General features: G+C 39.5%; 1 protein-coding gene across 2 annotated transcripts in view; it reads right to left on the reverse strand.

Moving 5' to 3' along the window:
- The window catches only part of ATP9A (ATPase phospholipid transporting 9A (putative)), a 102,532-nt gene that overhangs the window by 47,019 nt on the left and 39,703 nt on the right, over positions 1 to 15,810 (reverse strand). The window contains exons 7-14 of one of the 2 annotated variants that reach the window (XM_081946371.1): positions 14,941 to 15,035; positions 14,439 to 14,519; positions 12,605 to 12,680; positions 10,546 to 10,622; positions 8,512 to 8,672; positions 6,229 to 6,371; positions 5,674 to 5,786; positions 2,050 to 2,259 (exon numbers count right to left, since the gene is read on the reverse strand). In XM_081946371.1, coding sequence (XP_081802497.1) covers positions 2,050 to 2,259; positions 5,674 to 5,786; positions 6,229 to 6,371; positions 8,512 to 8,672; positions 10,546 to 10,622; positions 12,605 to 12,680; positions 14,439 to 14,519; positions 14,941 to 15,035 — 956 coding nt within the window. Of the gene's footprint in view, positions 1 to 2,049; positions 2,263 to 5,673; positions 5,787 to 6,228; positions 6,372 to 8,511; positions 8,673 to 10,545; positions 10,623 to 12,604; positions 12,681 to 14,438; positions 14,520 to 14,940; positions 15,036 to 15,810 lie in introns of both variants that reach the window. The other variant, XM_081946370.1, reaches the window with a different exon arrangement.

Below are 15,810 nucleotides of genomic sequence, written 5' to 3' on the forward strand. Positions count from 1 at the left end.
AGGCAACACACTCCGTCTCTGAAGATGCCAACCACAGCTTCTGGTGAAACATCAGAACAAAAGCAAACTAGATCATGACTGTTCATCCCAAAAGCTCATCACTACTTTGATGCCAGCCATGAAATTCTATATCAATATGTAAGACAATAGTCTTGCTATAGGCCTCTAATTATTGGCTAGTGTCCGTGTAACTTTCTAGCAATTTAACGCTCCTTGCTCATGAACTCATCTGAATTTATTGGCCAACAAGACTAATGATTAATGCCACCTACAGCGATATAAAGAGACCCTTCTTACTTTTCCCCCATACTTCAAAGTCTCATTTGGATGGCAGGATCCTCGTGAACAGCTGCTTGTAATGTAGTTGATGGACACATTTTTTTTCCACATTCTGGGAAGTGGTGAGGTGTTTTGGGGTTAAAGGCCACTCAGTCAAGTCTTCTCCTGGGCAAGTTATCTGATCAGATTCTACCTCTTACATTTCCCCTTGGTTACTGTAAGGCCTCAATCAGACAGAATGACGGAGCCCCAGAGGCTGTAACTGATCTCCCTATAAAGATGCTTTCAGGAGCCTTGGCCCAGGAATGCACACCGGAAACAAATGTAGGAAACCCAGCTTTGTGTTTCAGGAAATGAATGCTGTGCCAACTGGTAGAAATTATCCTTTTTTTTCCAGAAAAGGGGGGGGGGGGGTAGGGAGATGGACCTTCAAGGTTTTGTTCAAATTTCAACATTAACTGATCTTCCTGGCTTAATTTTAATATTTTATTACTATAGAGTTTCAAAGGTAGATTTTTAGAAGTCTGTTAAAGCAACATTTCACTGATTTCCTACAGGGAATGGCTTAGCAATATCAAAATTCAGAAAAGTAACCTAGCTTTTTTCTTCTTTAACAAAAGAAGGAAGCCAGATTTTTAGGGGGTGAAGACTGTTAAGATACTTGTTCTAACTACAGTGGTTTCCACCAAGGTCCTCTGTTCCGGCGGGAACAGAGGTTTAATCCTATTGGTCGAAAGGTCTGACAGCTCCCTATAAAAGGGCTGCTGTCAGACTCAGCCTTCGCTGGATTGTTCTCACTTGTTGTACTTATTAAAGAGCTGTTGTTACCGTTAAGCCTGTGTGTGCCTATCCATTACCCAATCTAACAAAGACAATAAAGGTAAAGGTTCCCCTTGTAGATATGTACTAGTCGTTCCTGACTCTAGGGGGTGGTGCTTATCTTTTTTTCAAAGCTGAAGAGCCAGCGCTGTCCAAAGACATCTCCATGGTCATGTGGCTAGCCTGACTAAATGCCGAAGGCGCATGGAATGCTATTACCTTCCCACCAATGTGGTCCCTATTTTTCTACTTGCATTTTTTACATGCTTTCGAACTGCTAGGTTGGCAGAAGCTGGGACAAGTAAAAAGAGCTCACTCCATTATGCAGTGCTAGGGATTTGAACTACTGAACTGCTGACCTTCTGATCGACAAGCTCAGCGTCTTAGCCACTGAGCCACCACATCCCTTGTGAAGACAATGGGAAGACTTACATTGCCAATACTGTTAAAGAAATTGTATTCCAAGACAGGATTTTATCATGAAAGAACTAACTTTTAAAACAAAATAAAATTCTGGCATGTTTGCTTGTGAGAGTCAGTTGGAGCAGTGATTAAGGCATCAGGTTAAAAACAGGGCGACTGTGTGTTCTAGTTCCTCCTTGGACACAAAGCTGGCTTGGTGACCTAGGCGACTAATTTCTTCTCAGCCCTTAGGAAGGCACTTTTGAAAAATCTTGCCAAGAAAACTGCAGGGACTTGTCCAGGCAGTCTCTGAAAACTGATTGAATGGAAATAAAAGAAAATTGTAGGATTTGAGAAATCTTATTTATATAAACCAATTACATTGCCATGGATAAATACCAAGCATTCATGTCATATGAAATTTAACAGCTGTACTTACATTATCCATCATTATCCATATTGATCGTATTTGGAAAACAAAAGGGGAAAAAAACAGGCATATTAAGAAATTTTAAAAAAACAATAGCATTCTTTTGAGGACCATTTTACCTCATCGGGACTAGCAGCTTGGTATACCCTGCAGGAATCTTCATAATGTTTCTCAGCTTCAGCCTGATCTGTCACACCATTCGATTCATAGACAGGAGTCACATTGTGGCAGAGAGCAATTGCTTTCACTGCCTCATGGACACGGCTGCTCAGGGTTTTCCGGACTTTGGTAGCCAGGTAGGGTGCTTTTAAAGCAGGTGGTTCCTGTGACTGCTGGAACAGAGCAGAAAAAAGGTTGGTTGAAATTAATACATTGCAATTAATACCCTCCTTATGAGTCTAGACATTCTGAAGATCAAAACTGATGATAAAAATACACTGTAGGACAGAAAAAGTAATTGATGTATTTGCTTAGCCCACAAGGGCAACTGGACAGCATTTATCTAGTGTAGCATTTCCTCAAAATGTCCTGTTTCTATGGGATAAATCAGGGGTGTCAAACTTGATTTTATTGAGGGCCACATCAGGGCTGTGTTTGACCTCGGGGAGCCAGGGTGGGTGTGGCCAAGGTGGGCATGGCCATCTCGACATCACTTGCGTCAGGTGTGCCCGTGGTGGCGCAAGTGCTCTGCCAGTGAAAACAGGCTCCCAAGCACCCTTTTTGGCTGTGATGGCCTCCTGCAACCCTCTGTCAGAGAAAATGGAGCTTGGGAGGTCGTCCACAGGCCTCCTGAGCTCCATTTTTGCTGGCAGAGGCACCGCAGGCCGGTCCTTTGCTATTTCCAGGGGGGGCCCTGCGGGCCAGATCCAATCACCCCGCGGGCCGGATCTGCCCCCCCCCCAGCCTTGAGTCTGACACCCCTGGAATAAATGAACATATGGCACAAACTGTTTAAAGCTAAGCAGTTACAAAGTTAGGAGCACATTTACGTGTTCCCACTGAAGCCAATGAGATTTAAATATGCACAAGGGTTTGTTTTTCATTTGTCTTTAAGGCAAAATGCTTTAATATTCTGACAGAAAAGTTAGGGAGTCACTGTCAACGATAGAATTTATTATATGGGGAATTTCTGCTGAGATAAATTGTCCCCTCCAATACCAAAGACCCACCCTGTTGCATGGAAGGCAGCAAAAGATTTGGCAATGTTATAGCACTGCAGTAAAAGAATCTCAGGAACATTTCTCTCAAACAACTCCTTGTAGAATTACCTGTTATTGTTAATTTATTTATTTATTATTTTATTTATTGAATTTATATTGCCGCCTATTTGCCCATGGCGACTCAAGGGAGCTTACAGAATAAAAGACCACATTTAGAACAATAAAAACTAACTAAAAGAATCAAATAAATATAGTACAATATAGCAAAATCACCCCACCCCCACCCCAGTGATAGCAGATTGTAATTACTACAATTACTGTTACAGTTCCGAGGGATAATAAGCCATGGTATTATTGTCATCAACTGTTCTCCCATCTCAAGATTATTTTAAACCTATGATCCTATAATTCTCTAGATCAATCAAGTACCCCTAAGACAGTGGTGGGTTTAAATTTATTTCACTACCGGTTTGCTTGTGCGCATGCGCAGAAGCATCTGAGGGGTGGGAAGAGCCTCCCGTTGCCACTACTGGTTCGCCCGATCTGGGGCAAACCAACAGAAACTCACCCCTGCCCTAAGGACATTGTCATGTCCTATGAATTTCAGCAATCAAAATTTAGAGAGGCGGGAAAAAGCTTTTCCTTGTTGCTAATTTTACATTGGTGGGAAAGTAACAGTGTTCCATGCACCTTTGGCGTTTAGTCATGCTGGCCACATGACCACGGAGACGTCTTTGGGCAGCGCTGGCTCTTCGGCTTTGAAACAGAGATGAGCATCTCCCCCTAGAGTTGGGGACATATGTGCGAGGGGAACCTTTACCTAATTTTACAGAAGTGGGTGTCGGATGCTAATCAATGTACATTGCCAACACATCTATGTGTCTTGGCCACACCAGAAGACACTTCTGAAACAAGACACTTTAACTGAAGTTCCACTGATGATGTTAGGTAGGCAAACATTTTTGGTGACAAAATGTTCAGAAACTAAACAAGAAGTTCAGAGAACAAGCCAACATCTATGTTCCTGATCTAACCATTGCATGCCTCAATCTAGATTAACAACAACAAAAGGACAAGTTTTGTCATCCAGGAATGTTCTTCACTGATTAAGAGAGGACAGATCACTTTTCATTGGTAGCATTAAGCTCCATAAAAATATTAATTTACAGGGGGGGGAGGGAAACTTAGCAAAGAATGTTTAATGCATAAGATATGATGTTATAAACACAAAAAAGAAGGGAAAACACAAATGGGCAGATATGAGAGTTGACAGTTTTAATTTTTATTTCTGTTCTCAGAGTCTGCACCAAACCTTCCAGGTAATTTCACGACTACTAAATTATGCTGGTCACAGGGGAATATATAACCATTGAGTTTCCTGTTCTGTTACCCTCTTGTGTCAAGAGGACAAAAGTTTCACTTCCAGGTCAAAGGGCATAGCATGGTACCAATAATTAGAGCAATGAATCAGAACTACAGTTTAAATGAATCATGGCCAGCAAATGCTTCCAATTACCAGAGACTCTAACCTTTCAATTACGTTTAAGCTTGCACTCACTGAGAAATCCCTTACCACTGTTAGCTGCTTCTTTCATCTTATTAAATGAAACTATATTAATTAAAGTTGGTCTTGGCTACAGGTTGGAGCCGGGAAATAGAACAGTGATCTGCAGCTCCACTTTTCCTGCTTCCAGTTAACTTGTGATGGGGAGAAATTATCTAGGAGGGAACCTATTTAAGGGTCCCTGATTGTGTATACAGAACCTGGATTAATATCATTTACCCATACAAGGTCATTGTCAGATTATGCTGAGGTCAGTAACCTTTTTCAGGAGATTGTATGCACCTTCCAGTGGCTGAAATCTCACAAGATCAACAAGTTTTGTAAACTGTTGGACATCTATTTTTGTTTGTTTAAGTTTGCGGTTTCCAACCTCTGGGTTGTGCTAAAGGCAGGTTCTGGGCTGGGCGGGGGGGCAAGACTATAAGATGTGATTCTGTTCCACCCTTGAAGCAAATTTCTTACAGAATGTGAAGACCTTTAAAATCTCCACTTAAAAAAAACCACAAGTTTTTCCTACCCCCAATTGTATCTCTCCTATTACTCTGATTCGTGGAAAGAAAATGTATAAAAACAAAGCTAGTGCTAAGTGTTATTTGCTTCCCCCTCTTCTACATCTATTTAAAAATAGGAGCTAAAATGTCTCTAGCCAGAAAAGATAAATCACTTATTTCTGTCTTCAGAAAGCGAAGGAATAACATTATTTTTTTAGACATTCAGCTAAAGGTCTGGGTTAATTCCATTATTTCTCTAGTATTAAATTTTTGTTATTGCAAGAATACATGCAGCATGGAGAAAATGTGTCTATCTATTAAAGAGTCAGTTTGTCTAGTGCAGTGATGGCTCACCCTTTTGTTGTTGTGTGCCAAAAGCATGCCCATCTACATCTATAATGCAATGCGTGTGTGACACCTCCCTCGGTGCGCCCTGCCCCCTGCGAAAGCTTACGTGATCCATCCCACACTTATCCATCCATTTATGTTCATTCCTTAACTCTGACATAGTTTCATAATTTTGCTTACCTGTGTATATATGCTAAAGATATGGCTCTGAACTTCATCTATGGAGTCAAACCCATAAGCCATTGTTCCAAGATGGACACGTTTGAAAACCATCTCATTCTGTGTTAGAGTCCCTAGAATATGAAAATTCCATATTATGGCACAGAAAGAGCAAATTAAACCCCAAGAAACGTTTCTAAGTCTGTAACACCAGAGCTGCCTTAACCTAAAGACCATGCATTGCCAAGGAAAGCATCCCGAGACATATCAAAATATAATCTTTAAAGTTAAAATAAATCAGAAAATTATTAAATACGTTTAAGTATTAGGCATTTTAAAAATATTAATTAAGTATAACTAAGAATTAAATTTGCTTTTTCTGCTTCACCCAGCTACTGCTATTTAAAGCGCAGTGCCCAGCATACCATTCAAAACTGAAAGTATTATCAAGTTGTCATGTTTCTCATCTCCATTTTGTACGTTCAGAAAATGCACTAAGATCTTTTGCAACACAACAAAATAATTGCAGCAGAACCTTGATTCTGTGTCCTGCAAAAAAATTATATATGAAAATACCTGTCTTATCAGTAAGCAAATAGGATATTCTGCCTAGTTGCTCTGGGATTGTGCTAGATCGAACTACTGTGCCAGGAATTTTAGAATCCCTCCGGATCATCCAGCTGTAGACAATTTTTCCCATGTCAAGGTTCACCCGTAAGCTACGTAAAAGGAAGAGAAAATGAGGAAGAAGCAACAATAGGTTGTTATTAGGAGCTTACTCAAAACATGCCTTAAAAATTGGTATGAAGAATATTTGAAGAGATTTGGTCCCTTGCAATTTACTCCAATTTGGTTCCATCTAGATATGTGGGGTTGTAACTATCAATGGAGAACACCAGGATAAAAATTAGATAAGGATCTGAACCAGATGCTGCTTTCTTACACAGGATTTATAGAAACACACTATCTCATTTCTGAAGCCACATAGCAATGTTGCCCCAGATGAGATGTGTAATCCAGTATTTAGGATCATCTATCTATATAAAAATGGCTGTATGTGTGTGTATGTTCCAGTATAAGTCTGGGACGCCTTGAGCAATTTCAACCAAGCTTGGTACACATATGACTTACTCTCTGGAAACAAATACTGTGGGGGGTAAGACACCCCTAACACCCCTTGGGATGTTTATTCTGTTACGATACAGCCTGTTGTGACTTCAAATGAATTGTACTGTACAGCTGTAAAATGGCTTTTACTGTACAGCACAGTGGAGTTGCCATGGTAATGACTCCACAGTACTCCACGAGGGGGTTCCTTCTGGTAAAGGGGGAAAATCCAACGTTAGACATTACATTTGGTCTGGACATATTTATTTTCCCCCTATAAATAAATATTTCCCCCCTATAAATAAATACCTGGACAATGCTGGGCTATCAGCTATTATCAAATAAAAATCACTTCAAGGTAAGATGTGGTCTGAAGCAGTCATTTGAACTCTGGCCATTATTAGCAAACAATATAATAGGGAGTATATCCAGTTCAAAACTCACAGTTAAGCTACGTGATACATTGGAAATTCATGACCTGAATCTCTAGCTTTTTTCAAACATAACACCTAGTGGGTTTTAACTAAGGTTTGTTGGATAAGCTACAGTAATCTGGTTCACCATTGTACTAAGCTCAAAGTAAACCACATTATCATTGGTATTCACTGTAGGGAACAAGGGTGACTCAGTAACATCTAGTGATATCACTGCAGACTCTTCTGCACGCTGTGACACAGTACAAAAAGACAGACTTTGCATCATGACACTTTTTGTAATCTGGTGTCAAAATGATGACTTTACATATTGTTGGCTTAAAATGAAGAAATGGATTCAGCCTTTCTTTAAAGTACAGCAGTTCAGCATCGGGGGGAATTTTAGTTTCCCACATAGAGAGTGATTACTTGTTTTCTATGTATAATATTTCTACTTCCTATATTTAAAATGCTCCTCCGTCAAGCCAAAAATTCTAAATGAATTTCTTAAAAATAAGGAATACTTGTGATGATTTCCCAAACTGGAACTGGGAAATCAAAGTATGCCAAACGCTAATGAACTCTTATCATTCAACCAAGCCAGTCAGCCCAGGCAACAATGAGACTGGTGGGAGTGTTAGCTGAGTAGCAGAGGGTCCCAAGTCCCTCAGCACTGCTCTAAATATTTATAGTTCTACAGGCATTTTTCAGGCTACAAACTATAATTTATATACAGATGAATTATATACATAAATGAATCAGTTCTCGCAATGCTGCTCCCTCCTCTCTGTAAGCATAGGAATGTTGTTACACACAGATTTGGGAACTGTGATTTATTTAAAGCACAGGATTTGATTTGTTCCTAATAAGGAATGAAAGACTGATACTTCCTACCTCGTGGGCATGTGCATCTCCACCAGCTGCCCTTCTGGTTTATGGCATGTGCATGTGCACCAGTGCTCTGGTGAATGCATGCGCGCGCATGTTCCAGTTTGGACATTCAGTGCCGAAAAGGTTCGCAATCACTGTCCTACCCATATGTACCTAAGTGATTGCATAATCCTAAAGCTCAGCTAGTCCATTCATGTAGAATTCACCACGGCCTGAAACTGTAAAACCTATCAATAATTACATCAAGAAAGAACTTCTAGCATCCTTGCTTTAACCTTCAAGAAAGCCCTTTTCACTTGAAATAATGAGAGTAGCTACATAAAAAGCAATTAGGCTTATGTTAAGGATATGGAGTAAATCATTTATGGAAGTCTGAGTAAGGCTCAAATGAAGAAGAACCTCAGAAATACAGCTCTGTTTTAAAGGAGTACAACAAATACATTTATACCTGATAGGGATGATATTGGAGAACAGGAGAAGAAATCTGAGGATCTGAAGGTACCAGCGGCCAGCAAAGTGTTGGAGGGAGACCATGACAAGGGAGACCACCACCAAGGCCGTAAAGAGTATCTTGGTCAGACAGTTAACTTCCAAGTCAAAGAGACCAATCTTGAAAAAAGAAAATGATTGTTTGCATTAACGATTATTGCAAATGGAGCAGGTATCAAACTAAAATATGATCTCACACACTACTCCAGATTTTTTGAAAAAAGAGATACAGCACATCTTTCCCTAGTCTTATGTCTTCTGTGTGGTTCAGATTTTGAAAATAAGACATCAACAGTTGATTTACAATAAAAAGTAGGAGGGGATCTTGCATTGGCCGGGGATTGACAGGCAGGCCTGTCAAACTGGCAGCCTATGGGCTGATACATCATGTGCAGGCCATGCCCACCCTGGCTCCACAAAGGCAAAAAATGTTGCAATATGTCACGATCCGGCCCGTGACATGTTCAAATTTGACACCTGTGCTCTAAGGTTACTTTAAATCTTACATGCTCCAATTCTACTCAGAGGGCATCATACAAGGCAAGATTGATTCAGATTATCAATATTCTTCCAGGTATGGGGATCAGAAGATCAAGTGAGTCTATAAGTTAGTATTATTGTCTTGATGGTTATTCATGGCTCCCTTTTTATTTTTGTGGTGCATTGATGGACGTGGTGGCTCAATGGCTAAGACGCTGAGCTTGCCGATCAGAAAGGTTGGCAGTTCGGCAGTTTGAATCCCTAGCGCCGCATAACGGAGTGAGCTCCCGTTACTTGTCCCAGCTTCTGCCAAGCTCGCAGTTCAAAAGCATGTAAGATATGCAAGTAGAAAAATAGGGACCAACTTGGGGGGGGGAAGGTAACAGCATTCTGTATGCCTTTGGCATTTAGTCATGCTGGCCACATGACCATGGAGATGTCTTCGGACAGCAGGGGCTCTTCGGCTTTAAAACGGAGATGAGCACCTCCCCCTAGAGTCGGGAACGACTAGCACATATGTGCAAGGAAAACCTTTACTTTTATTCATATTTTTACCTCTGTATATCAGGACTCTGTATATTTATATTTGTGATGAGGGGCCCTTGGTAATTTCTGAGCTGGCTTGTTTTCTTGCAGATGTTTCATTATCATAACTAGGTAACATCATCAGTGCTGGTTATATTTGTAACACTTTGCTGTACTCAAGATTTTTTTCTTCAATAAGCTGTCCTCTGATTGTAATAAATACGAACTAAGCTAGCCCCTTCTCCCTGACACTGTTTTCTGTGCGCAGACTCATAGGTGATATTGATATGGATGACTAAGGATCTGGTTTCTGTAATTCTCCTGTGGGAACCAATTAACATGAAGCCACTGTCTGAGACCTCATACGTTACATTTTTCATCTAACATGTTTTATGTGCACATCTGAGTGACACATGTGAGATTTATGACAGATATGATCAGGCATCTAAAATGGACTATACAAGTTTGCATATTTACTGGCAAACTTAGTTTTATAGACTAAGTAAAAGAGATGAGTGTCAACCCTGAAGTGAACATGGCTGAAGCCATCTTTTGCTGCTTCATGGTTGCCACAAGGCATAAGCGGGGATGGGAGGGGGGAAAGTAGATAGCCTGGCTTGGCCATCAAAACAAAAAGCTTTCCTGTGGGAACCAAGGTCATTTCAACAGTTGGCTGAGAGAGGAGGAGTGGAATAACCAAGCAACCGATCAACACCTCCATTAGACAATGTAGCTGAGGGGAAGGGTGGAACTTTCACTTTTAATTAGGTGAAAACCGCGGGAATTTTCAGAGTCAGTTTTTACCAGCTATGCCGATATGATCTATCCAATAAAGCTGTTCTTTGAGGAATCTACCTGCCTCAGAGTTCTACTTTCGATGGGTGCATTACTCAGAACACTGACAAGTTTTTGCTCAGAGTCACCTGTGTGCAAGTAATCTGGTCATATAAATTTAATGAATAAATAATTAGGAAATTATTTCTCTTACCTTACTGCGTGGATTTGAGGTATTCATGACACTGCGCAACTCTTGACCTGTATAGAGAACAACTCCCACAACTGTCCCTAAAGGATTGAAGCAAAAACATCAGTCCTACACGCTGTTCATATAAGTTATTACATGATTATTGTTTTCACATATATATAGTGCACTAGAACAGCCTTCCAGGGAAAGAGCTGGCCTTTTTCTCACTGAAGGTTTCAAGTGATGCTGATGGTCACTCATCAGGGGTGATTCAGTGCAATTGTGTACCTTGAACAAGTACTGTAGTTGAATCATTTAACCAGTTCATACATTCCATGAAAAGGTCAGTGGGGTACACAGTATATCATTAATACTTAAGCTGTGTTTTTTTTTCTTTTGCAAGATATCTGATTCATAGAATCCAATAATGTTGACTAATCTTTTTGGCAAGAATACAACAATGCCAAAGAATAAAACATTATTCTAGACTGTGATGTATGGTAGATGTGTGCTAATATCCTTCAGTTTGAAACCTTCCAAGTATGCTGGATTACAATGCCAATCTCTCAAGCCAATGTTGATTAAGATGTCTGGGACTGATGGAAAGTGCAATTTGAAATATCTTAAGTATGCTAGATTGGAGAAAGATGGTCTAGATATATTTGGGCTCCACAAAAAGTCACACAAAAGTGCCACCAAGGAACCTAGGATGATAACTTGCACTGGTAATCAATTGATTCATAAATGTTAATTAATTTATAAACAGGTCTTAACCAATACTATTTACATGCATAGGTACAATAATTTGGAGCTCAAACATGAAACAATAAAACATACATTCTGTTGTTAAAATCAGCAGAGCAATCTTTTTTTTTTTTTGGAGGGTGTGTGTTAAATGATGCCTCTAAGCATAATGATACTTAGAGGCAAGAACACAAAAAGTGTTAGTGTCAAGATAAAAGATGCACAGCTAAGACCAAAACTATACAAGATATAATTTTAATTTAAAAGATAACTAAGGAGAGGTATGATGATTAATTCCAATACTATAAAAACTATGGTTAATTTCTTTTATATTAAACATTCAGTGGCATCTTATAAGTGGCATAAATCTTTGGGAGAATTTAAGAATTTTTTCTCCAGTAAATTATGTTTTTTAAACTCCAGGCATACACTATAATAATCAAATCCAAAAATCATATATAGAAGTTAGCATCCCTCAAACTGTTGTCTTAAGATCTGTTGAAACAGCAGCTCTCAGGAATCATAGCCAATTGTTAGACTGGCTGAGAATTTTGCCAGCTGCAAGGACAACACATCAGAGAGTGCCAGGTTTCAGGGAAGCTTCAGCAAAGAATGCAGGCAACACATGGCACAAAAGTTGTCTGATTAAATCACCGAACAAACAAATCACAGAAACGATGCTGGCACTACCCAACTCATTGTTTTGGTCGCATCTCTTTTGAGAGTTCTGTCTTTGACGTGCCTCTCAATCAACTAAGTGCCATGAATTTCCCTCCCTGAAAGCAGCACATCCATGCCTTAAATCCTCAACAAGATGGAAAGCTTATAGAGAAAGAGGTGAGTATATTTAGCCATCTCAGAGGAATGACAGTTGAATTGTTCTTGAAATACGCTTCAGGGAAAAAAGCCTTTGATTTCTCCCAACTATAGCCTGATACATCTGCTCTTGCTTTTATCAGATGTCCTTCTTTGGGGTCACCAATAGGGAACCCCATTTATTTGCGGATCTTTTATCCCAGCTTCCCTTAAAAAGTTTCCCTGACACCCTTTCTGTAACTGATTTAAAATGTCAATATAGGGAGCAATTAAGTGCTATTCTAGCAGTGGATGCTTTCTCCAAAGGTTATTTATTGGAATTCCAAAGGTCTTCTCATCTATAAATGTCCAAAGGGGTAATTAGATGTCAACTCAAACCCTTGGTAGTGTTAGCACAAGTGGAAAACTTCATCCCAACCCCTAATTTCCATTGACAAGAGATGATTATTTTCAATTACAAAGAGATTTTTTTTTAAAAAAATTGCTAACATACTCCCTGGGAAATTCACACATCAGGCCTTACCTGAAGCAATTACTGTGCTAGCCCAGAGGGTATTTTCAATACTCAAGCTCTCATTCACAGGGGGATCACTGTCTTCCTGAAAGAGTCAAGGAAAAAAACCACAAATAATAAGCGCCTTGTGCATATATTTTTTTAAAAGGTTCACACACCATTTCTACAATCTCATACATGATCAGAGACGTTTAAATTTCTCAGCACTGTTGCTTCAATCCTCAGGTGCTGAAAATCTGCAAGGGTCTTTGCCTGTCACGCCAGGTGTCAAGCCAATGCTGGAGTGTGATATGTGTCAAGACATTCAGGGATGCAGGGTACAAGAAGCACCAGTTGAACTGCAGTTCCCGATAACACAACACCCTGACAGATTATGGTAATGTACATTCAACAGCCTGCTGGTTACATAAATAGATTATCATTCAAATCTGAAAGGTTCAGGAAATGCTGTGTGGTTGTCTGTAGCCGTTTCTTTTTAAGCAAATCATGCAACAAAGGAAAACAATGATGTTAGCTTGAACCTGAAGATAGTCTTTTCCTGTTATAAAAGGTAGGGTTTCACTGCATAAACCAACCGTCTTAACTCCATGGTTGAATTCACACATTATATTAAGGGAGAACCCTTTTAAGATTCAGGGAAAACTATTCACTGACATCTGTCCTCTTCCTTCCAGCTCTTCTCTCCTTCCCTCCATCCAAAATTACATATCCCTTTTGCCAATTGAAATGAATGCACAGATGTGTTTAGGGAAACTCAAGATATTAAAATAATTATCAGTATGAAACATAATCTTACTGCCTTGATTAAAAACTAGTGATCTACCTGGGCACTTTAAATACCAAATCATTTTTTTCATTGAACAACCTTTTTGTATGGAGCAGCTGTATGCCTCCCTTTTAAATATTCTTCTGTAAACCATGGATTGTTTTAAATAGTGGATTAAATTACTATGGTTGGGTTCCCAGATAATATTAAAATAACAATCCAAGCTTTTGATTTACCAGGATGATACAGTTTACCATAGTTGTCTAATGCTACAGATGTACTAACCATTATCGCTTGTTAATAAACATAGTTAAGGCAAGCAATCTAAACCGTTTCCCATGCTTTATGTTGATTAGTAAATTGGACAATTATATTTAATGATGTGTTGTTTAAAAAAAATCAGTGCCAATTCTATTGTTTTCTTTTACAAGACTGTAGTACAAGAACAAATAACATTTTATGCTGTTCATCTCCAAACATGTTTGCTTAGATTAATTAAAATTACCCACAGAATGGTATATTTTTTTATCTTGAAAGCTGTGTACTCTCCAGGTATAAAAATTGCACTCTGCAAGGCAACTTGGAGCTTTATGAAGAAGTCATTAGCTACCAACTTGAACATTTTCTCCAAAGCTCTAAGCCAGTGTTTCTCAAACTTGGCGACTTTAAGTCCTGTGGACTTCAACTCCCAGAATTCCCCAGCCAGCTATGCTGGCTGGGGGATTCTGGGAGTTGAAGTCCACAGGACTTAAAGTCGTCAAGTTTGAGAAACACTGCTCTAAGCTTTAAGATGCAATTGTTGATTGGGGACAAAGCTGGGAGATTATATGATAAATCTTCTCTCTGTTATATATCATTTTCAAAAAACAAAATCCCTCCTTATGAAAAGATCATTCATCCAGCACATGTCCCAAACAGAGATCATTACTGAAAGTGTTACCTCGGTCTAAAATGTATATGGAACATGTAGAACATCTCCAAATAGTGTTTTATAAGCCTTTAAGCCCAGCGCTGTCCTGAAGTGTCCTAAGAAAGTTTTACTTTTTTCTTTTATTAAACAACAAAGTCAATGCTTACTCTTGTGAATGTCCCAACAAAGTTATGGATGTCAATATTTGGCTCCTCTGCATAAACATATGATCTGATCTGAAGAAGGTCCTACAAAGGAAGAGGAGAGTATGATAGAAAAGGGGCAAAATTCATTATAATAGCAATAGCACTTAGTCATATACTGCTTTCCAACTCTTAACAGCCCTCTCTTAGCAGTTTACAGAGTCAGCATATTGCCCTAACAATCTGGGTCCTTATTTTACTGACCTTGGAAGGATGGAAGGTTGAGTCAAACTTCAGCTGGTCAGGATTGAACCCCTGACAGTCAACACAATTAGCCACCTCTCCTATAGGAACCCAGAGGCCAAGATATGCCCAAATAAACCACCAAGATTTAAACCAATATGTAGACTACAAATTGGCTTGAAAAACAAATACGTTTTTCATATGTATGGGAATAAGGAATATGGGATATATTTTTTAATGGCACGTTAGGTTGTATAATTAAAACAACACTTGTGTAACGTACAGAAGCAGTAGGTAACCTCTGAGTACAGCTGACAGGCAGACGCAGTTTCCAATCTGTTTCACCATCCAGCTGATCCGTTCGGAGAAAGCAGGAGCCTATGGAAATATTCATCTGAGTTCATGTGATTTTTCTCTCATGCTATACATAGGAAATATGATACCTCATTATTTAAAGCAAATTCTTTATAGAAAAGTTTAGCCTACATGGTGCAGTAGGGGAAGAATCTTAACTCAGTGATCTGAGATGTGTTTTACCTCTAATTAATTGTGGGGTTGATCAGAGGGACTTCCCTTACCAACCCTCCCCCCGCCCCCAGCAAATGGCATGCTGAGAAAAATTTAGTGTAGCCAATAAGGTAGAGCTTGCCTTCCTCATTGTTGGACTTCATGTAAGGTGGTGCTGAAGATCTCATCACTTTCATGTCAAAAAGGACATCATATGTGCAGCAGTCTCTAAACACTCAGCTTTAGTTTGTACCAGACACAAAATACTGGTACTTTGCACAAATCAGAATTATTTCTGGAGATAAACTGGAAATACAGAGGTTTTACCATTTACTTTTATTCATCATTCTTTTTTGGGGGGGAAGGGCACTAACATTAAGCCAAATAATAACCCTATAACTTCAGTGTTGAGAGCAGCTCCATGTGTGCCTCCAACCCATCTTTTGATGTGGGTCACAGTCTCTGTGTGACCTGCAAACAATTTGGCTGTGGCCACCATGAGTATAATATGATTGCACTTGAGTCAACAGTGCTACCGGCAGCTGCTCCCTTGACAAATATTATCACACCCAGGGAGGATTCCACTGTCTCCACTTTACGAAGTAGTTTTAAAATCTTGCTTTTCTTCCCCCACAGTTCAGTTTAG

The sequence above is a fragment of the Natrix helvetica genome (assembly GCF_964273705.1).
Source record: "Natrix helvetica genome assembly, chromosome: 3".
In the NCBI taxonomy this organism is placed as follows: Eukaryota; Metazoa; Chordata; class Lepidosauria; order Squamata; family Natricidae; genus Natrix; species Natrix helvetica.